The sequence below is a fragment of the Amaranthus tricolor genome, chromosome 13 (genome assembly GCF_026212465.1).
Source record: "Amaranthus tricolor cultivar Red isolate AtriRed21 chromosome 13, ASM2621246v1, whole genome shotgun sequence".
In the NCBI taxonomy this organism is placed as follows: Eukaryota; Viridiplantae; Streptophyta; class Magnoliopsida; order Caryophyllales; family Amaranthaceae; genus Amaranthus; species Amaranthus tricolor.
In genome coordinates, this window is record NC_080059.1 from 10,181,981 (window position 1) to 10,205,711 (window position 23,731).

Sequence of the window (23,731 nt, forward strand, 5' to 3'; positions counted from 1 at the left end):
TTGCGACACTGAACCCGAGTTGCACGTTATTTCGTGCAAGAATCAGGGTACAACGAATTGGATAGAGATTAACGGGCGCCACATCGCTTGTTGGGATCAGAGACTGGAGCTGTTAGCCCAAGATGCGCCAATTGATCCTGTTGGCGCACCTACTACACTTGACTACATGCCGTGGTTCCTCTCCATCACTCGCCGATGGATGACACCACGTGGCATCATTGCAGCGGCACAATATGCTCCTATTGCGCCTACGATGACACAATTTGTTAGTCTTCATTTGCATTTAAATGATTAAGTTGGCGATTACATAATATAATATTACATCAACTAACTATTAATTGCAAGCATAAGATGTGGCGGCCGTGATTCGATCTTGCTACGAGGAGCCGGTATTGGAGATTGCGCAAGGCATGCTCCTCGGCACGCAGTTCCAGCACTTCATACAGAAAGTCGCTGCGGAGTCATCAAAGGCTACCGCCGATGTGCATGTCTCATCTCCTCTTCATGATGTTCATTTGGAGGAGATGGACATGTCATACCCCGGTGATGTTGCGGAGACCTCGCAAGTTGGGCCATCCCTGCCATCACAGTATCGGTCCCCTCCCCTACCAGAGCTACACACGAACGCCTCTTACTACCGTAGGAGGCGTAGGAGACCAACTCAGTTGGATAGGGTAAATGAGGGTGATGAGCGTTAGCATTAGGTTTTTGTATATTTTGATTGACTATATATATATGTTTATTTAGTTGTATATATTAAACATTTGTATATATTTAGTTGTATATATATGTTTATTTAGTTTATCATAATCTCTAAGCTTTGATTTACGAATGCTTGGACTTTTGGCGATGAATCATCCCCCCTGGAACATACATTGACTTGTAAAAACTTTTGATGATGTCTTTATTGCGAATATATCAAGCAAAAACGACTCAATAATTAGAAAAATGATGCCGAAAATTCAACATAAATTCATTAATAACGATTACAAATACATAGTTTATTCGTGACTTACAACCATTACAACCTAGGGTTCCTTCTTAAACTTTTTCAATATCCTCTCGGTTTCTTCACTCCTATGTGCCTTATCAATTTCTTCCCTTTTCAAGTTATATATCTTGTTTCTAAGCTCCTCATTCTCTTTATCGAGCCTAATAATGATGTCTTTTTGCCATTTGATGCCCTCCGGATCAACCCACCTAAGGTAGGTGCATCCCAATCATTCATCTTGGAATAGTGGACAGGCAACATATTGACACCCAAGATCAAAATCGCTCCGATCACGACCGTATTCGACTTCGCGACCACAATGACAATGCTATTCCATTGAATGAAGTTTTTAGATATATTAATTAAAAAGCATAAAGACTTTAATTAGAAGTATTAAGTGAATTCAATAATAACATTAACAAAATCAACAAAAATTCAATTCAATAATAACAATAAAGAATGAATCTAAATTATAGAAAATTACCTTAACTTAGGATGATAAATTGGTGAATATGAATGAATGAATTGAGTTATAAGTTTTTTAGTATTTATAGAAGATTGGTTTAACGACTAGTTTGGCAATATAACTATTAGTTTGAAAAAGTCAAAAAAAGTCAAATAAGTTATTCCCACTTACTAAGTGCGAACAGAGGAGCCTGGTCAAATAGGTTCAACCCCTATTCACAGTTTGTAACTGAGAATAGAGGGTTGACCTTGTTTGATCAGGTTTTCCTCAGTTCGTACTTAGTAAGTGAGAACAGTTTGAATGACTTTTTTTGACTAGTTTGTCTCTGTTCGCAGTTATTAATTGCGAACATCACCGAACCTGAGCTCTGGGACTGGAGGCGCTTACATTTGAAAATAAGTTGATTTTGCTCTTATTACTTTTTTTTTTTTTTTTTTTTAATAATTAATCTTTATCCATTACAAATTTTTACTCATGTCCTTGCGCACAACAGCTAAACAGGCCGGACTTGTTGAACAACAATTGATCTGTTGAAACGTGGGCTAAACTCTAAAACCCTAAAAACCAGAAGTCGTTGGCTGAGCTCTAAAACCCTAAACTACAGCTGAGCACTTATAAACTTGTCGAAGGTTCTTCCAAAACCCTACTCTTTCGACTTTCCATTTTCTATCACTCTTCCCATTTCTCTTCCTGAATCTATCAGTCAGCCCTTCATTCACTCCATTGAAGGAAAAAGAAGAAGAAGAAGATGCCGTTGGGTGATAGAAATGGAGATAAGGAGTCCCGTTACTGCGGTGTTGAAACTGAGTTCAGCGACAACATGCCTCAACTTCTCGAGTTCAACATTAAGGGTGGATTCGATTTTGTTCTTGCTCCTTTGGTTAGTCTTTCTTAATGATTTTTCAATATGATTATTGATTTTTTTTTTGTTTTGGTGACTAATTAGCTATCCACATTTTTTTTCCATGTGTGTATAGTCAGTCTGTTACCTACATTTATTTGTATTATGGCAGCAAAAAGGGTTTCTACTTTATTCCCTTCAATTTGAGTTTTATTCAATGTTCACTTTGGTTGCTGTCATTAAGCTATATTTTTTAATTTTATTGTTGAAATTGATGTTTGAACTTTGTTATTTGTGGGTTTTTTTGTTGTATTCCTGCTGTTTTAGAGTATTTTTTTCAGTGGTTATATGATGTTGGGGTTTCTGAAGGTTATACTATGTTACTTGATTAGCTGGGTTGAAATTAGTTTCATTATGCTATGTTAGGATGTGAGTATATGGTGGGAAATGAAAGGGAGAGAAATGTTGCCAAAAGGGGAGGAGAGGGAAATGTTGGAAATAAAGCATATCATTTTTTCCTCGTTTTCTTTTTCTTCCCTTCTTAAAATGTTATCCAAGCATAATTTTGTATTGAAAGCGGACCTTAATAAATACTATTATTTGCGAACTACCTCTTTTAGTTTTGGTAAGTTTGGCGTATTACATTTTTGTGATCATCAAGAGTTCAAAATTTGTAGTGAGGTATTGCATATTGGAGAGTGGCTAACAAGTGCCATTTTTTGAAGAAAAGGAAAGAACTCTCTTGCATGAGAGAAGGTTTGAGGATATCAAATTATCAAAACTTATTATGAGGGTATAGCGATATTTGAATAAGAAGTCATTGCTAAAATTGAGCTCTTGGGTTTACTCTTTAGGTTGTGCCTCGTCAGAGCTTTGCTTTAACATCAACTGTAGAAAAGCGTTAGCTGAAGTAGGAAAACTTGTAGAAACAATAGTTAATAAATAACCTCATTCCATTCTATGTTTAGAAGTCTTTAGATTCAACGATGCTTTTGACTTTATCCAAGCCTTTATATTAGTTCCCAAAGTGTTAATGATGTTGTTTTCCCAATTGAAGTATTATGCTGTTTGTATACATTAGGTAATAAATCATAATTTTCTATTTAGCATAATGCTATAATAGTCTAGATAATTTTGGTTGGTAATTGTTGTGGTGATCAATCAGTGAGCTACATCAGGATGTGTAGATGTTTTGTAAAGTCACTTAATTAGCATGAACATGACAATAATCTGGTATGGTAGACACTATGATTGTCACATACACCTTTTCAAATGCTATCAAGTATCAACTACATCCTTAGTTGCCATAAACTATATAATTACTGAATTCATATTATCAATTGTAGCTGCATGTAGTAATATTACAATGCTGATTATACGGAGTAGGAATTAAATTTTACCATTGGTTCAATTTATTTGATGCCTTTCTGAGCAAGAATTTGGTGTACATAACATTAGTACATTTCTTGTAGAATTCTTGTCTATTAGCTTTAAATTTTCAAGTAACAAATTGTTATCGTCAAATGTATTTATTTTTGGGTCTTCCGTTTGTTTTTTCGGTGAAATTGTAAAGGAAGAATGTTTACGTCTTTGTCAATTGTCATGCAATCATGAGTAATCTCTGAATGCGGTGGCTAATTAGCCTGTCACATGTCAGCTTGATGGCTGTTTTCATGTGTGGTTGGTCAGTAAGCTCACCCATATCAATATGATGATAGACAATATAGTGAACTTGGTATAAGTGAAGCTTCACATTCTGTCTATTACCAACATTAATATTTTGTATTTTCTTTTGAAGACTTTCAAAATATGCTTGCACATTTGGTTGTTATACCTCTTTGATTTTTCATGAGCTTTTATAACTCAATATCAGAGGCTTGCTCATTTTAGACTATAGGAAAACAATTTGTATACTAGTGTGGTCTTATATTCTTTAGATAGCTAAAACCATTGATTGATTTACATTCGTGATTTAAATGATAATATGAAATTCTTATCAGTGTAGTTGGAACATAAGTGTTTTGTTTCTATTTCCTCCTGTCGGGAAATCATCGAAAACATATAATTTCAATTTTATAGTCCATTAATTTTATTTTTCTTGAAAAGCGTCTATATCTTTGATACTCTTACAATAGCATACACAAAAAGCTCATTTGTTTTTATTAAATCTTCTTAGTTTAGAAGGTTCTTTTTGTGGGACCGGGAGGGGGGAAGGAGTAGGGAGTGTTTTTGCTTCATATATTTTTCTCGTTTTTTTTTTTTTTTTTTTTGTCTTTAGGACTTTTGTTCAAAGAATTAATCTGCTAATTTGGCTGTGTAGTTTGATCCTGCATATCGGCCAAGCTTAGATCGGGGATCTGGTGCCCTACCTGTTGCTGGGTCAGACTTGGTTTTGAGCCCTTCTCAATGGAGCAGTCATGTTGTTGGTATGCCATGTCTTGGATTTTTTCTTTTAAGCCTTTTTACTTCATTCATTGCTTGTGAATTGTATTTCCTTTTTGAGGTGTTTCAAAACCATCAACTCTAGGTTTTATTTTATTGGCTGTTGGTTTCATAAATATTTATACGTATAATGTTCCTATATTCAGTTGATCTCATTTAGGTGTTCAGTGTGAACGAGGAATTGGAAACACAACTAGTTTTACTAGATAAGGTATTGATTTGACTAAGAATTATGTATGGCCTTTGTTTAACTGAATATATCCAAAATGGGTGTATGTCCAAGTGCTAAACTTGTCAATTTCTGAAACTCTTCCTTGTTTACCTAAATTACAATTAGGATGTCCATAGTTCATACCATGTTTGAATTTCGTGCATCATACATGTCTACTTTACAATTGATATAGGCACTTAAGGCGAAATGAATCATCATAATTGAGTCACCTAGAGTGTAGATTATGAGCATATGTAAAATTTTAGTGCATTCCAAAAAAGTGCATGTACTTGATGTATTTGATAATGATTGTAATAGGTTTTTTAAAAAAAATGAATCAGAATTTTTGCCTCTATCTTGTGGGCGGCTAGTTTAGATGGAAGGAGAGAGATAGAAAGAAAAAAAAGTGGAAAAGTGTCAAATGTGAAAATGGAACAATCTCACTTGGATAATCCAAAATAGTAAGTAGGGAAATTTTACATGAACACATGAATTTATGGGTTTTATCATTTGAGTATGTTGCAAATGGATAGGGTTGCATGGCATTTTGCTCATAGTGAAAAAACAAGGCTGCATCACCTTATCTCGACTGCATTGTAAAGGTTTTTAATTCTATCACAACCGAGATATAAGTTGCAATGACCGAAAAATCATCTGTATTAGTCGTAAAATATGTTTCATGATCGTTACCACGACCGTGTCCGAATCATATTTTTTCACTATTATTTTGCTTTTTGAGATGACCTAATAACAAATATTAATTCTGTAATTGTTTATTACCAAATAGAAAAAAACTTGTTTGATTAATGATCTTTGAAGCCAAACCATAAACCCGCTTTGAGTTGCTTTTTGTCAGCTTCTTGGCCCAAAATTTTTAAATATTAACAACAAAGATAATGCTTTGGTACATTGAAGCTTGAAACGAAAAACATTGCCTTTTAGCACGTTTTGAATCATTCTTACCAAAACAGTACATAATTGCAATTTGTAATGCATTAATGCCCGTTGTAGTGTATTGCTTATGGTTATATTTCCTACTTGGGACAACATTATGGTCCTATCGCGCTACTATTGGATCAAATTTCGTTTCTTAAAGTTTTCATATTACCAAGGGGTCGTTAGTTAATTTTTTTGGTCATTTTCGTTTTTATTTCTGAAATTCATGACAAAAGCTGTTTGGTAATTATGTTTTATAAAACAACTTTCTTCACTTGGAAAACAACAACTAAAAACTGAAATAACTTTTGTGGTTGACTTTTTCATTTCATGATTCTAATTTCAACATTTTAGCTCCTCCCTTCGTCTATAATTCTTTTCTCGGAGTAAATAAAAGATTCTTTCTCCAATCAATGTTCTTGGGGACTTAACTGAAGGTCAGCGTCTACTTTGTCTAGGAATGCATATGTCTGGCAAATCTAGTTATTTTTTCTACCGTGCTTCTAATACATCTTATTTTTTATGGTTAATATAATTTTGGGAAGCGAAAACAATAAAAAGCTTCATTATCTTTTGTTGTATTGACTTAAATTTTTTGACTTCGATTCTCAATTTTTAGTTGCAGTTTTTAGGGGTACTCATGTCTCATTGAAAAAAAAATGTATTTTAAAGAAATTGCATAGGTATCTAAAGAAATGATACCAGAAGAGAAGGAAATGATCGAGAAAGCTATTAAATTAAAATAAGGGTTGACGCATCCTATGTATTTCTTCTAGTTACTATTAATCTCCATTTTTCTCTTTATGAACCTTCTAATGGTATTTGAGAATGGAAAGAGAAATGAAGGAAACATAAAGTGATTTTAATGATTGATTGTTTTTTCATATAATAAAGCAAGAATGTTGAAGACCAAATTAGTTAAGAAATATCAATAGTTAATAAGAAATATTCAAGGGTAGTGTTGCTATTTGCTAAGTACTAGTAAAAAAGCCATTTTTTAGATTTGGTTTTAGTTTTTGTTTGTTTTTATTGAGTTTTTAACTGAAAACATAAAAAATGCTGAACAAGCCCTAAATTACCACTTCTCATTTTTTTTGTTTTGTTTTTTGTTTTCTTTCTTGTCTTATCAAATTTCTTTTCGTGTAACATTGTGTTGTGGACACCATTACCATCACCATCTCAAAAGTATTTATTTTCTCTTAATTCATTCTGTTTTTCCAGTGTAAATATAAATGAAGTCTGACTACCTGATTTGTGAATTGTCATGCATTCATGAGTAATCTCTGAATGTGGTGGCTAATTAGCCAGTCACATGTCAGCTTGATGGCTGTTTTCATGTGTGGCTGGTCAGTAAGCTCACCAATATTGATATGATGATAGACAATACGATGAAGTTGGTATAAGCAAAACTTCACATTCAGTCTATTACCAACATTAATATATTGTTTTTACTTTTGAAAGAACCTTAGAAATATGCTTGCACAGTTGCACCTATGGTTGGGTTATATCTCTTGAATGTCTCATGAGCTTTTATAACTGAATATCACATTATTGTTCATTTTAGACATCATGAAAAAAAATCTATGACTGGAATCGACTAACTATATTCTATAGATACAAAAAGTCATTGATTGGTTTCCACTTTTGATTTGAATAGAAAGTTTGTTACTTTAGGGCAGCATCTGACCCTATCTTGTTCGTTGTGGAGCCTCCTTAGTCTGTAGTGTGTATGGGGTACTTTCATTTGGTTTAGACAATGCAACTATTGTTTCACATGGATGGAGTATAACCTTTGACATTGAAGCTTTTTAATTGGCGTCTGTTTTTTTCATGGTGTTTTCCTGGTTTTCTCGTCTTTATTATGAAATTTTTTTGATAAGCTCTATTCTTATGTAAACAATGTTTTCAATTTCCATGCTTTGGCAAGATGGTTTCTTATCGACGTGATATATTAATGGTTTTCTGATTTTCATGCTTTCTATCCTTTTGGAGCCAATGTTTCAATTATGTTGAGGATCTGCACAAACTTCATATTTCTTAATTTTATCGTTGTATAGGCAAAATCAGCTCATGGATTGATTTGGATTCTGATGATGAAATTCTTAGAAAAGACTCTGAGATCTGTCTGATGCAAGAATTAGCATGGGCTTCTCATCTCTCGCTACAGGTATGTGAATGCCATGATTGGAGCTTAAGATGACCAATATGAACCTGAAATCTTAGTATGTCTGCCTGTTTTAGTGAAAAACCTGAAGATATTGTTTTTGATTGGAATTTTAGAAGCCAAAAGTGATTTAAAATGGAGATGTGTTACTGATTTAGGAATAATTACTTTTGAAACCTTGGACCATGATGCCATCTTTTCCCTTCCTAGATCATAAATGTTGTTTACATATATGTCATCTATTGTGAACTGTGATTTAGCAAGACCAGAAACTCCAAAGATTAAAGTTCTTTATAATGTCTAAACTTTCTATCATTAAAAGAATATCATTTTTAATTAAAAATCTTCAACGGACTTCAATTTGGCAAGATGTTTTTGTTACTATTAACTTCTCTGCATATATACATGTTTATTTAGAAGAGGAAATTTTCGGTGTTGAATTTTCATACATTTAACAGGCGTGCCTTCTTCCAGCCCCTAAGGGTCCTTCATGTGCCAACTACGCAAGATGTGTGAATCAGATTCTGCAAAGCTCCAGCAACATGCATGTAGCTTTCTGAAACCTTTGTTTGTGAACAATATATTTATTTATTTTCAGCATTCTTAATATCTTTATGATACAGCTGTGGCTCAGGATTCCTTTAAGAAAGCATGAAGATGGTGACATTATGGATGATGATCTCTTGGTATGTAATGTATTATATCTTTGTACATCTAGTGATGCACGTATATGGAGACAAAGGGGTACATAATACATTAGATCTAAATAATAGGTTTTCAAGTTAATCTACTATTTTGATAATTCAATCGCAAATTCACCATTGAAACCGCCACACACGTGCTGTCTTTGGCCCTCTCTTTTCGACTCCTCATCGCATTGATATGATTGCATTTGTTGTCTTTGTTGCTTCTAAATCTTTAGGAGGTTGATGTGTGATTCCTTTTAAATCATTTCAAAGGACATATTGACACTGATAAAAGTAGAAATCTTAAAGCTATGTTAATTTGACTTTTTGTTTGATCTTAAGTAGTCTGACACTTGGGTAAATACCTGAGTGCATCATAAGATCCTTTGTCCGAGTAGCATTTGAAGTAGGGAAGTTGATGAAATCTCTCAAATGTTTGAAACATTTTTTGATTATTCTGTGAACACCCATTTGATCTTCTGGTAGTTTATTCTAACTAATACATCGGTAGAACATTTCATTCAGCCATGTCATGTGACTCACTGCCAGGGTGCCGATCCTATTGATTCATGGGAGACATGGAATGCATTTCGTCTTCTATGTGAACATAATAGCCAACTCTCTGTTGCGCTTGATGTCCTGTAAGTTACAGAGGAATTGGCTCAATTTGACTGTCATTGATACTTATGGTATATACTATTAATAAGTTCTTTTTTTCAATACTAGGGGCTCACTTCCTTCTACAAATTCTTTGGGGCGCTGGTTAGGAGAGCCTGTACGAGCTGCAATACTCCACACCAATGTAAGTTTAATTTAATTTTTTTGATTCCCGGGTAAGGATTATCCCGTACAGGGAAGAGAAAGGGGATTGATATTTGGTGAGAATCGAACTCCTATCAAAAGGGTGGAAAGGAAAATCTTTCACCACTAGAACAACTCATGATTCTCAAGTTGAGTTTATTGTTCTAACCATTCAGTACAAATGGCTACTTGAATTTCTGATTTTTCAATCCCATGATTACTTTTTTGACAGGCTTTTCTAACAAATGCTCGTGGACATCCTTGTTTATCCAAGCGCCACCAGAAACTACTCACTCAATTCTTCAACCATTCAGTACAGGTAGGTACCTGATTATGTTTGGAAGATATGATGGAGGCATCTACATTAGTGTAAAGCATCAACACCAACTGTGTTTCTGTTTCATTTTATCTATATGATATCTGTAACATTCAATTCCTTCGCATCTTTTCTGATGGTTAGTTTGCGCAATCCATACTAGTGGCTTTATTTGTATATGACCAGGTAATAATTTCTGGAGGATTGGTACACTCTTCGGTAGGAGCGCCGGAAGCTATTAACACTAGTGCTGCCAGCCATGAAAACAGTAGGTTTCCAAACCTTAATTTTTGAAGGTTTAACACATTTCTTATTGCAAAATATATGTGGGGCATTGAACAAACCTATATATGGACTAATGTGCAAAGGTTGCATAAGGTGGCATCTCGCCGACATGTTACTTATAGCTGTGAGGGGCTGAGGGTGTTGAATACGCTATATGTTTTTGTACAAGGGGCGAGTAACTTGGAAAATTTAAATTGTAAACATTTTTTGTTTTGAAAGAAATGATATACTCCAAGTAGTTCTGAGTATAAGGGGTCAGTATATTTTTGTTGAAGTTTTAAGTTATGACAACATTACACATAGTTAGTGGCCTTGGTCCTTGAATATGAAATGCATAAGGGTGTATGTCATAACAAACCTTCAAGTGGCTGAATGAAAAAATTCCCTTAATGTGATGAGACTTGGAAGGTTTGTCAAAAATAGTTCATGTTTTAGGCAGGCTTTTAGATTATAGTTCAATCCTCTTGCTGAGGTCTATCTTGTTTCTAGAATTGATTGTTCCCCTTTTACTATTATCTTGTGGAGATTTGCATTATGAGTATTTGTTTTTTCATTTCATTTTTTCTGTTCTCTTTCTGAGCGGATCACGCAAGGTGTAGCAGTTAATTCTGGGTGTTTATTTGAATCTGGACATCCTCATGCTTAACTTATATTTCCTTGATTTATATATTTTTGTCTCGACTCACATATGTTTTTCTTAGGTGATATAGGTCATCCTTTGAGATCATACTTGTACTATGTTGGTTATCTTTACCAAAAGATGGATCCTCTTCCTGAGCAGGAGCTTTATGAGGTTGTGCCATATAGTATTCTCTTTACGCTAGTATTTAAAATATTAGGGGTTAAGTGCTTGTTAGGATCTCATAATTTCGCTCTTTCATTGCAGCTCAGTTACAGAGACTTTCTGCAGAGTCCCTTGCAGGTAATGTTTTTTAATGGGAGTACATTAATCTTAGCTGTCATATTATTTTCTTTTTATGTAGAGTAGTCATGGCTTGTTTCTGGTCCCTTTTATTTATATTATATATGTTGCTGCTTGCAGCCTCTCATGGATAACTTGGAGGCCCAAACATATGAAACGTTTGAGAAAGATACTGTGAAATACCTTCAAGTGAGACTTCCTCTTGACTACGTTGTTATTGTTGTTTAATTGTGATTCTAGTTACATATGCTTCTTTTGATGTTGATAGTGCTATTGTGATTCCCATGGACTTGTTATCTTATCCAGGTTTTAGTTCAGACAAAGCTTTATTATATTGACTGCTCATTTGTTGTATCTGGCATCTTTGTTAGTATTGATTCCCGTCTTCTCAATGCTGCGGGTTTTTCTTTGGCAGTACCAAAGGGCAGTTAGTAAAGCCTTGCTGGACAAAGTTCCTGATGAAAAGGCTTCTAGTGAAACCATAGTAAGTTTTTTCTGGGGTCAAAGAATTGTTGATGGCATGCCTTCTCCTTAGATGTGTGTGGTTGAACTTCAACGATATTGATGTTCATCTATTTTTATTGCTGGCAGGTTTTGATGGTTGTTGGAGCAGGACGAGGACCTCTTGTCAGAGCATCATTAGAGGTTGGTTTAGACGTGTATTTCTGCTGTTTAGAATTCAATAGTGTACTGATACTGTTCTAACTTCTAAATTACTATTGTTCTGTAATATATATATATATATATATATATATATATATATATATAGGTGTTGTATATCATATGCTTGGTGTAGCAAGTAGAGTTTTACTGTGTACTCTTTTGTTGGATGTAGGTTTGTTCTTTCCACTTGTGTCAATAAAATCCAGCAAGTTAAGTTCAATTTGGTTAAAATTAATTTAGTTGATCAAACATAAGTTCATTCAGCAAGCTTAATAAGCTTTATGAAGCCAAGTTCACCTTGGTTATACAATAGACACTCATTCAGTACATTCTCTTTTTTTACACCCGTGTTGAAATTTACTTGAGTAGGTGTATTGGAAAAGTTATTTCAGTCAGAGATCTTTCCATGCATTCTAGATCACAGTTTTTGAATTACATTCCTCAAAGTTATATATGGTGCATCTAAAACTTAACATTTGCGGATTTATTATTTAGAAATTCCTTTGTGTTTATTTCTCTTTATACTTGCTACTGAGAAATATTGTGATTTTGATAGTCATGTTTATGATGCTCTTTGTATCTCATTTATCAGAAGCGTAGCACATGTGCCAATTCCTATTGTTGATCACCATGCTTGTGTTACTGGTCTGTTTTATGCTCTTGCGAATTTGAGATGAAAGTGGTACCGAGCCTTGGGCTGACTATTGCTAACCACACTTGATAGTGTACTGTAATGCAGCCTGTTGAAGTGATGACACTTGTTTTGTAGATTCTACAAATACCTAATTTATATTTTTTATATTTTGAGATTGAGAAGTCATGTGTCAAATATTGACAAAGAGTTTCTGTATTTAGTCATCTTTGATTAGAGTTTCAAATGTTCCATATTATATATCCCAGGGATTCTGTAGAATAGGGGTTCAGTGAACCAATGTTTTCCACAAGTATATCACGCAGTTGCTTTTTATTGTCTTTGTTCTACTGTATGTCTGGATAATCTTTTGTTCGGTCTTGATTTTAAAATTTTAAACAATGCATGCTACAATAGTTCAGTATTAGTCTATTAATTTTTTTTGTATATTGTTATTTAGGCCGCAAGAGAAACAAGCCGAAGGTTAAAAGTTTATGCCGTGGAGAAAAATCCTAATGCAGTAATTACTCTTCATGTAAGTATCATCAACTTGATCAAGCTTGTAAAAATCTTTTTGCCAATTGTTTGCTGCATTGTCTTATATTTCCGTTATATTACTTCTAGACTTTGATTTTGAATACTAGAGAAGGGTTACCCTTGGCTTAGGGATAGTATGTTACTCTTCGTTCTTTTTTCGCATTATATTTTCTGAATTTGATGTCATATCTAGTCTTCTATCATTATCTGTTGATCCCTATTCTATTTTCTATCATTATCTTTTCAAAAGCACAAATTTAGAACAGTTCTGACTTATTGTTGCCCTAGCACTGAATGTTAACTTCTTTTTTTTGAGTGTAGAGCTTGCTTAAACTTGAAGGATGGGAGAACATTGTTACCGTGATATCTAGTGACATGCGCCATTGGGATGCCCCTGAGAAAGCTGACATTTTGGTAATTTTTCCTGACTTATGTGCTCTCGTGTTAATATTCTAAATTTTGTTATTTACTCTGGTTGACCGTTTTTAATTTAGGTTAGTGAACTGTTGGGTTCTTTTGGTGATAATGAACTTTCTCCCGAGTGTCTTGATGGGGCTCAAAGATTTTTGAAGCCAGATGGCATCTCTATCCCCTCCTCGTGAGTATCAGTTTTTGTTCGCATGCTTGGGTTGCTGAGTTAGTATAGTTCTATATATCAATTACCTGCTGCTGCTGGTATTTAAAATTTTGTAGATGCTTTATTGTTTTTGTGCTGAAATAGTGTATCCCTCAGGTACACGAGTTTTTTCCAACCCATTACAAGCACCAAATTGTATAATGATGTATGCACCTTGGTATCTTCTCTTTTTCCATTATTTTTCCAGCCGGTCTCCTAATAGACCATCTCTCTGAGAGATGTCTATCAGGCCCAGCCCAACAAAGGTTAATGTATACTCTTCCTCTATATTTTCCTTTATGGGCTGACCCAATTAAAATGAAAGAGACCGTCTCTCGCAAAAATTTGTGTTATTTTTCTCAGTCATTTTATTTACTTTCTTTCTATAATTTTTGTAGGTTAAGGCACATAGAGACATGGTGCACTTTGAAACTCCTTATGTGGTTAAACTACATAAAGTAGCGAGGCTTGCTCCCTGTCAGCCAGTAAGTCCCCCCCCCCCCCCCCCCCATTGATAAGGAAAAGAAAAACCCTTGACATTCAGTCAGTTATCATCAGTTCATGTTCTTCCCATCACAAACTATGTTTTGTGTAATTTTTGTGTTTTTCTTTTGATATTCTCGATTGTGTTGGTAATTTCTTTTGATCTTGAGTAACGTGTAACAACATATATCTTGTTTTTCATGCACAGGTCTTTACTTTTGTCCATCCCAATAATTCTTCGAACAAAGACAATGATCGTTACACAAGGCTGAAGTTTGAGATACCTAGCGATACGGGTTCAGTCTTGGTGCATGGTATGTCTGAACTCTTTATTGCCAATTGGTTTTCAAGCTGTTTGAATTAGTGCCATAAAGAGACCTTAAATGATTCTATTTACGACTGAATGTATTAATTTGGAAGATCTTTAGCGATATGACTCAATGATTGCTTGGGTACTAGGTTCATTTTGGAGCATAGTGTATGCCTAATAGTCTACTTTTTATTAATGAAATGAGATGAAGGCACTGTAATGATAATGTGCGCATATAAAATCCAAAACTTGGTTGCCTAGATATTATTGCATCATTTTCATTAGATTACATCTAATTTCAAATTTATACAATCCAAATTTAAGGCACCATACATTTTCAAGCCTTTTACTCTCTTTCTCTATCAACTATTTAGCTATCTATCTATTTTTATATATTATGAAAAATTGATATCAATAATCCAAACTTTTGCCCCTCGTGTCTAAATAAACTCTACTATTGGTCAACTCAAAATAATTCATAAAGTTGAAGTATCCTTTTCTTAATAATCCAAACTTATGTTTTTTTTCTAAAAAGTTTCATAGTAGGTACTATTTTGAGAAGATAAACAATGTACAGATTGTCAAGTGAAATTTACTTTAATTATTATGAATTATTTTCAGCTAATTAATAGTAGGGTTTGTTTTGGGACAAATGGACAAAAGTTTAGATTATCGATATCAATTTTGCCTATATATTATTAATTAATTAGTTTTTGGTCATGCCGTTTCAATTTAAGGCATTTTCGATCAATAACTTCCCCTTCTTACTCACTTGACAGGGTTTGCTGGATACTTTGATGCAACTCTCTACAAAGATGTACATCTTGGCATAGAACCAACAATGCCAACACCAAATATGTTTAGTTGGTATGTGCTATAGCTCTCTTTTCAGCTCTCTTTTTCTTATTACAATGACAATAGACATCTCACTTAAATAAAAATGATTATTAAAATCAAACAATAAAATGCCTCACATTTATTACCATAGTACTCTTTACGATTTTACTCCTATGAAGTAGAAAAAAGGTTTTTATAAAAGGTAAAGTAGGAAAAATATAGAGTAAATGTCACTTTTTCTTATGGAGTAAGTGTTATATTGATTGTACATTACAACATTAGTATTACATCTTCATAAACTCCTTATTACACTGTGTTAGCAACCCTAAATATTTGAACTTCGTCGTTTGTGCAGCAACATCTTCTCTAGCATCTGCCCGACCTTGTAAAATGGGTTTACATTAATGTAAAAAATCAACATGGCCCCAAGAAATGATTCAACTCACATATATATCCATCAAAACTATGTTTAAGTTTCTCTCTTCTCAAATGGGATATTCTAAGTGTAACTAACTTGTTGAAACAAGGGATTATATTTTTATACATAATATAGAAGTTGTATCCATGGAAAATGGGAAATGTAGCAAACATGGGAAATCAAAGAGATTTTTAGTATGCTTTGATTGATATTAAATAGAAAAAATATATGATTTATTACTTAAAGAAAGTCTCAAATTCAATTATGAGGATTCTTAAGTTTCCAATCTTGTCTTTTTGTAACTTTGAAAAATTACTCTCGTATGCTATGCTTCTCTTTTAGGTTTCCAATATTCTTCCCATTAAGGTCACCAGTATGCGTACGTCCTGGTGTCCCTTTAGAATTTCATATATGGCGATGCTCTGGTTCTACTAAGGTATTCCTCCTTCCCTCCCCTGTTTGTAATCCTCACTTTTTAACTGTGAAAAGCTTAGCTGGTATTTCAATTGGATGCAGGTTTGGTATGAGTGGTGTGTCGAGTCTCCTTCCGCATCACCCATTCACAATAGCAAAGGTCGTTCATACTGGGTTGGTTTGTAGTTTTCCAACTTTGGAATTATTCCCAAAAGAGCACCAGAAAACCGATGATTATTTGCATCTTCAGGAGTGAAAATTGAGAGCACATAATGAAAATGTTAGGATTGCTGCTTATCCAAGTCTTTCGTGATGAATTGGAACGCAGTTTTCCTCTATCCCGCTAGATGTGCCTGGTTTATTTATGTAATGACAGTCGGAAAACCCTTCTCGCAAATGTCTCCGATATAATACTTCTGTGGTGTTCATGAACTGTTGCAATTATTAATGCTGAAATCTTTCTAAGGCGAGTTTCGGTTTTTGAGTGGATGTATCTGGGTAAATTATCGCTGTATTGCGAAAAAGTTGCATATCAGCTGAAGATTTAGCATGTCTAACTTGTATTATAAACGTAGGTGATGCTATCTATCATTTTTGATTTAGTTTTTAATCAACATTTTACCTGTTATTACCTATTGTAAAGACATTTGGTGTGTTCAAATATGCATTAATTCAATTTACTAATTAACCACAATTTGTCTTATCAAATCAACATGAATTAGACTTTTATCTTATTATAGGTTTGTACTTTTCATTGTTAGATCTATCAAGATGATTGATTAGCTTTGTTTCGTCCATTGGGTTTTTACTTTTGAGAATCTTGTGTTAGTTTAGTTGTTAAAATGGATTTTCAATGATTAATTTCTTAAAAAATTTATTAAATTAAAAATTATTGGTGTAAGATGCCTTAATTCTAATACTCATCTAAAAAGGAATTATTTAATAGGAAAATTGTTTAATTAGGTTGTTTTTATTGCTCATTTACTGTCCTTTATAATCTTTCTCCCTTTCTTTATTTCAATTTACTTTATAATTTTCATTTTCAAGTTTCATTCAAAATTCAAATTTGAGGAACTTTATTTATCTTACGAGTTTGATATGACATGATTACAACGATGAATATCGATGATATTTAGGTATTGTTAACATTAGTCGACACATTAGAGTTTTATTTTTATTTTTAGTTGTTGAACTTTTTGTATTTTGTGTTTATGGTATTGAAATAAAAAAAATTTTGTATTAAGTTGCAGAATCGACTAATGTGTTGAAAAATATATTTTGTCTTCTACTATTTTTGAAAAATAAGAGGTAGATAAAGGACATTGAAGAATCAAATTAAAAGAAGCAATATGACTTGCATCATTGTGATGCAACTAAGTTAGAATGTATTCTTTTATTCTGGTGAATGAAAAATCTTTATTTGCCAAAATAAAAAAGGATTTGTGTCATGTTTTATCTGTATATGATCATTTTCAGTTTATATATAATCATTTTAAGATTTTAAGTGATCGTTTTTAAACCATCACAAATAATCAATGCGTAAAAATATAATGATTAAAATTAATCACATATTAATGATCATTTTCATATTATAATTGAAATTTCAAATTATAAATAATCACTAATAAATAATCAATTAATATGTTAAAATAGTCACATAAGAAATGAATTTGTTCATCAGTAGTATTAACTTTTAAAAGGTACCTTATAAATTTCATTATTACAAAATGAATAACTACCATGCTAAAGTGATTACATAAAATAAATTTTAATCACATACATTTATTTTCAGATTATATAAAAACACTTTAATATTTTTAGCAATTTTTTTTAAAATGTCAAAAAAGAATTAATGTGTTTAAGTAAATGATTAAAATAAATCACATGTAAGTGATCAATTCTCATATTATATATGATCATCTTCATATCTTATTTAATCATTTATATATGATGAATTAGCATGTTAAAATAGTCACATACCATACAAATTCATCCACAAGCAACATGCATATTTAAAAGGTATCATATGTGAAGTTAATTGAGAAATACCATTAATTTTTACAACAGAATTTTTTTTAAATAACAAGAAAAAATTGTCAAAAACTTCCTTAAAAGTTTTTTATTTATCAAACTACCAAATAAATTTTTTGTCAACTACCACATGAAAAAAATTATGTGTGAAAGTCTACCGAATAATGATTTTGTCCATTGAATGTTAAATCTTTTATCAAAAACTACATTTAGAAAATTTTCGTTGTGGAAAAATACTTAATAAAAAATTTTCTTTGTTTATCTCAGAAAAAGAAAATTTTTTTCTTCGTTAAAACTAGCTCCAAAGTTATTTTTTGGCAAAAAAATTTACCCAATCTTTAAAAGTTACCACCTTTTTATTGTGTAGCCACTTTTTTTTTTAATAAAATTATAAAAATTATCCTTGAATATAATTTTGTATAAAATCAAAAATTATTATCGTTGACCTAAAATTATAAAAAAATTATAAAAAAAGAAAAATGAACCTAGTCGCATAAAACATTGCATTATTGAAAATTTTTCAATCAAAAATTATGACTAATAGAGTGAATATGTATGACCATTGTGATTTTCCTATGGAAATTTTTATGCTTGGAGGGTTGTGCAATTGTGCATGCTTACTTGAAAGGTGTGTATATTAATCTAGAAATTGAACCTTTCATAATGTTTTGAGCTACACAAATTTTTGTGAGAGACTGTCTCTTTAAGAGACTATTTCTAAATGAGTTGGTGAATTATATATTTTTTAGAATATTGTTAGTAAACATTAAGAATGATATAAGTAGACATTTAAGATATTAAAAGTAGATATTAAGGATATAATAAGTAATCATTAAGGATAATGTAAGTAACCATTAAGAATATAGTAAGTAGACATTAATCTTTAATAGACTGAATTTGAGATACATTTCTCAAAAAGACTAGCTGTTTGAGCTAAATTGTACAAATTTTTAGTTTCATGAACAGGAGACGCCTGTGACCCAAGCCATGCCATGCTCGTGTCGAGTCAATGTCAGGACATATACGTATGCCAACTCGATTTATGCCTTATTTCATCGAAGGCCAAAGTGCATGAATCAAATAGTCCTCAATTAGTCTTTCGTCAGTCGTCACATAAATTTGCCTACATCATTATTATTATTATTATTATTATTATTATTATTATTATTATTATTTTATTTTTATTTTTTTTATATTCTTTCTTATTTTTAAACAATCAACTTCTTTAAATCATATACCAAAATTTTTAATTTTCATGTTAAAAGTAGTAACTATGAGACTGTCGCACCATGAGACGAACTCAAATAAATTAGCTTATTTTTCTAATTGATTAGTTTATAATTATAAGAGATTATTTTAACACACTAAATATACTTAAGTCAACCGAATAGAAATGATCTCACCATGGTACTTTTTCATTTAAAATTTGTGTAAAAGCAAATGCGACAAAATGATCGGGACAATAGATAGTAATTACGAACCGTCGAGGAAAATTTGAAAAGAATAATCAAATTAACATAAAAAAAATTCAAAAAATAATCAATTTCTGAACTTAATTTCCAAAATAAGCACTTTTGCCTAGAAGCACAGGTTCGAGGCTGTGCGCGGTTATTACCAGTAAACAAAGATTTTGACCATTTTTAACCAAGTTTCTTTGTTATTATCTATGTTATCAACTTTCTATAGTTGAATAAAATTACCCTTAATCCCATGATTATCAACTTTTCCAAAATTTCAGGGAAATAAATAGGAAAGTTAATTTATGTTTTTAATTAAAATAACATTAGTTCACTTTTTATAATTGAATAAAATCACCCTTAATCTCATTATTATCAATTTTCTCAAACTTTTAGAAAATAAAATAGGGAAGTTAATTTTAGATTTTTAATCAAAATAATGCAACAATTAAAATTTAAAATTTTTAGGCTTTAGATTATTAAAGATACGATTATCAACTTTCTATAGTTGAATAAAATAATCCGTAATTCCATTATTATCGACTTTTTAAAATTCTCATGAAATATATTAGGAAAATTAATTTTAGATTTTTAATTTAAATAACATTAGGTCACTTTATATAATTGAATAAAATCACCCTCAATCCATGATTATTAATTTTTCCAAATTTGTATGAAATAAAATAGAGAAGTAATTAGAAGCCTAAAAATAAGTATTGTAAGATTGACATGACCTAAGAAAATAGCAATTAAAATTTAAACAATCAAAAATTAGCCTCAAAATTCTTGACTTTTATGAAACGATCTTAATTAAGAATTTGTCTTTTGACAATGAAAAGTTACTAATTTTTAAAATTTTTTATAATAATATGCTAATTCTTTTCAAATTTTAACCGTCGAGCACGCGACCCATCCATTATATCGTGTTACCCATCGAAAATTTGAAAAAAATAAGATTTTTTAACAACTTAATTCCAAAAATAAGCTCCGTGAAAACTTATTTCCCAAAATAAGCGTCCATACATCCAAGCCTAGCCTCGGGAAGAGTCGCTGTTAGTAACAGCGAAAGTGAAAAAAAAAAAGTTAAAAGCCCAAAGTCGCTGTTAGTTACAACGACTTAAAATATATATATATATATATATATATATATATATATATATATATATATATATATATATATATATATATATATATATATATATATATATATATATTTTAAGATGCTATATCAAAAGACAAAAATATACAACAAATTCTTCTTTTCAATCTCTCTTTTCATTTATAAGTAAATATCTATGAGCGGAAGAAATAGGAGTTAGGCCTTCCAAATAGTGAATCAGAAAAAGTGAATGTTGATCTATGATCATTCAACTTGAAAAATAGTAGTATGAATCATACAGTGCACTAGATTGGATATAAATATTTTTTTCGAATCGCTGACCAACGGTTAGACAGTTAGAAGTTATATTTGTATGTTCGCGTAGGTTTTAGTTAATCGGATTAAATTTAGATTTAGAAAATTCTATCATTTGAGTCTATAAAATATATTTTAATAATAATATATTTTAACAAGTCTATGAGCAGAATATACTGAACATGATGACAATAATGAATATATTCTTAACAACTCGTCACTTAAAGAGCATTTTTTTTCTTTTTAAAATGCGAATGTTTAACGTTTATTTTTACTTTAATAGTGAATGGAATGAAGCAAGTTTCAAAGTAAAATGATGCAAATTAAAGAGAAACGTCAAATAAGATAAAATATAAGAAGTTTATGAATAAAATAATGTAGAATGTAGATAGAAAAAATAACATTAAATTGATAAGAATTGGTTGGCAACATCATTAGTTAGTGCTTAGCAACCGGCATCATTAATCAAAGTCAATGGCGTACACAACGTTGTAGAAAGGATTATCTCATCTATTTTGTCGCCAAGCCCACTCCAGAATAATGAATTAATTTAGTAATTAAATTTTTTAAAATTTTCACTATTTAAAAATTAAAAGATTTTTTTTATAGATTTAGTGCACATTAAAATAAAATATTTGATATTCACCAACCTTAAACTTTAGGATTATAAAAAAATTAATATCAATAAGCCGAGTGGAGGGTAAACAACATTTAGTACAAAGGGACTTAAGAGGCCACTGCCCACTAGACGTGAATGATCCGCATTAGTAAGATATTGTCCAATTTAGATCGGGTTTACAAAAGGTTTCATAATAATTTAGAGTTGGATTTATCACTTTTATATTTGTCATCACTTTCTTATATTTCCAATATGGGACTTAAGAGATGTACACTCAACAAATATCGTCCAATAAGTCTATTAAACTTATTCCACTTACATAAAAGATACATAGTTCTTACCCTTGCTCATGCAAATTTGTTTTTGTACAACTTTTAAAAAGGTTTCATAATAATCTCAAGTTAAGTCACTTATATGTTTATTAACACTTTTTTATTTTTTTAATTTGCCACTTAGGATGTACACACATTAAATATTGTCCACTAAATTTATATTAAACTTATTCGATTTAAAAAAAGGATTTATTTTTTTATTCCCATTGCTCGTAGCAATTTTATAGCCTTATCTCTTATAAAAAAAACTGTACTAAAATTCCAAAAATATCTATATTCACTTACTTTAAAAAATCATAACAAGATAATCAAATTTTATCTCAATTATAAATAAAACATTATTTTTCTCAAATATTTTTCTCAAATAAAAATCATAAATTCGACTCTCACCTAATACTCTCCTTCCCTTGTTTCGCCCACAAAATCGTAACTAAGAACCAATTGAAAACTCCCAGAGATGATGGCTGATGTTGAATCATACAACTAAAAAAAGGACTAAAATGAGTACGGCCGCCCAATAGAAATTTGTATTATGATTTATAAAAAACTAATCGTTGACTTTAACAATTAAATAATTTTTTTTCATGGAAAAAAAATTTCTAAATAATTTAGTACTATCATTTAAAGGTTATACTTCATCAATATTGTCAATATTTTTCTATTTATCATTTTCCGAACAATAAACAATTTTTTACATACAAAATTAATATTAAACTCAAGCATACATATCCCTATTTAAAAATCATAAAATTGCGAATAATTTCAAAATTATGATATAAACTAGTTAGTACGGCATGTGTTACACATGCCATAACCAAAAAATTCTATTTTAATTAACATTTTAGCTGATATATTTTAAAAGAGTCTGTTTTGTTAAGTAGGTTGTTCCGCACATATCCTAAACAAAATAGCGTTAATCTGTTAAAGAGTGTTTAATTACTAATTCATTTGTTGAAAGTTTGTGTTTTTTGTTTAATTATTGTTTGATTTTTTTTATTTATGTGAATTTTTTAGCTATGATGTATGTTGGTTGAAGTTTTTTTTGGTTAAGAGGTAGACTCGTGATGCAATAAGTAGTTAACCTTGATGCATATTTTCATTTTTATATTTTAATATCTCCATGTCCAAATTGGTAGTCCATATGATTTTTGCATCTTTCATTATAAAGTTTTAATTTCAGTAGTTTGATGAAGTTTTAATTTCAGTAGTTTAATTTCAAATTGTTTGTTAATACAAACAAAGTCAAGAAAAACCTGTGCAATTATTTCAATATTAGACCAAAACATATATATAATAGTTCCTAATTGATTCTCTATAGAAATTTTTTTTTTCTCAAGGTAGCTTGTTCCATTCCCCTTAGGAAATATTTGTTATATCATGGCATCCTCTCTCCATATTTTTACAATTGTAAATTTCTTTATGACTCCTCATATTTAATCTTCTTATATTTAAAAATAATTAATAACATTAATTATATTGGTTAAATAATTAATAACATCAATTATATTGATAGATTAATATGCCACAGAAAATAACAAAAATTTTAAAATTTCAAATCAAATAAAGAAAAAAGGTCCGATTCGCAAAAAATGTGCGACTGCAAATTTGCGACTGGACCTAGGTAGAATCATACATTTTGTGAAACTGCACAAAATATGCGATTTCTATTTATGTCCAGTCGACAGTCACATATTTTGTTCTACTTGATCTTTTTTATTTTCAAAAATTTTATTTTGAATTTTCATGAATCTGACCTAAAACTTATTGACAAAAAATTCAGCCCGTCTTGTATAAGACCGTTTCAAGGTGAGAAGACCTCAAAAATAAGATGCCTATAAGCTAAAAATTTATATTATTAGACTATTTAACTCAAATATAAGACATATCTCATACAAGAATTTAGGCAAA

General features: G+C 31.3%; 1 protein-coding gene across 2 annotated transcripts; it reads left to right on the plus strand.

Annotated features, from left to right (window-relative positions):
- Positions 1-2,006: 2,006 nt before the first annotated feature.
- Positions 2,007-16,678, plus strand: LOC130797748 (protein arginine N-methyltransferase 1.5). 2 transcript variants are annotated; one of them, XM_057660486.1, is made up of 23 exons: positions 2,007-2,337; positions 4,619-4,724; positions 7,945-8,054; positions 8,510-8,599; positions 8,675-8,737; positions 9,263-9,378; positions 9,464-9,539; positions 9,771-9,857; positions 10,041-10,122; positions 10,841-10,932; positions 11,026-11,061; positions 11,182-11,250; positions 11,477-11,545; positions 11,653-11,706; positions 12,816-12,890; positions 13,214-13,306; positions 13,387-13,490; positions 13,626-13,674; positions 13,907-13,993; positions 14,200-14,305; positions 15,081-15,168; positions 15,899-15,992; positions 16,073-16,678. In XM_057660486.1, the coding sequence occupies exons 1-23, from the start codon at positions 2,206-2,208 to the stop codon at positions 16,154-16,156; spliced, it is 1,962 nt and encodes a 653-aa protein (XP_057516469.1). In that variant the 5' UTR covers positions 2,007-2,205; the 3' UTR covers positions 16,157-16,678. The 2 variants fall into 2 exon arrangements, with proteins under 2 accessions (XP_057516469.1, XP_057516470.1); XM_057660487.1 differs by having other exon boundaries at positions 9,287-9,378.
- The last annotated feature ends 7,053 nt before the right edge of the window (positions 16,679-23,731 follow it).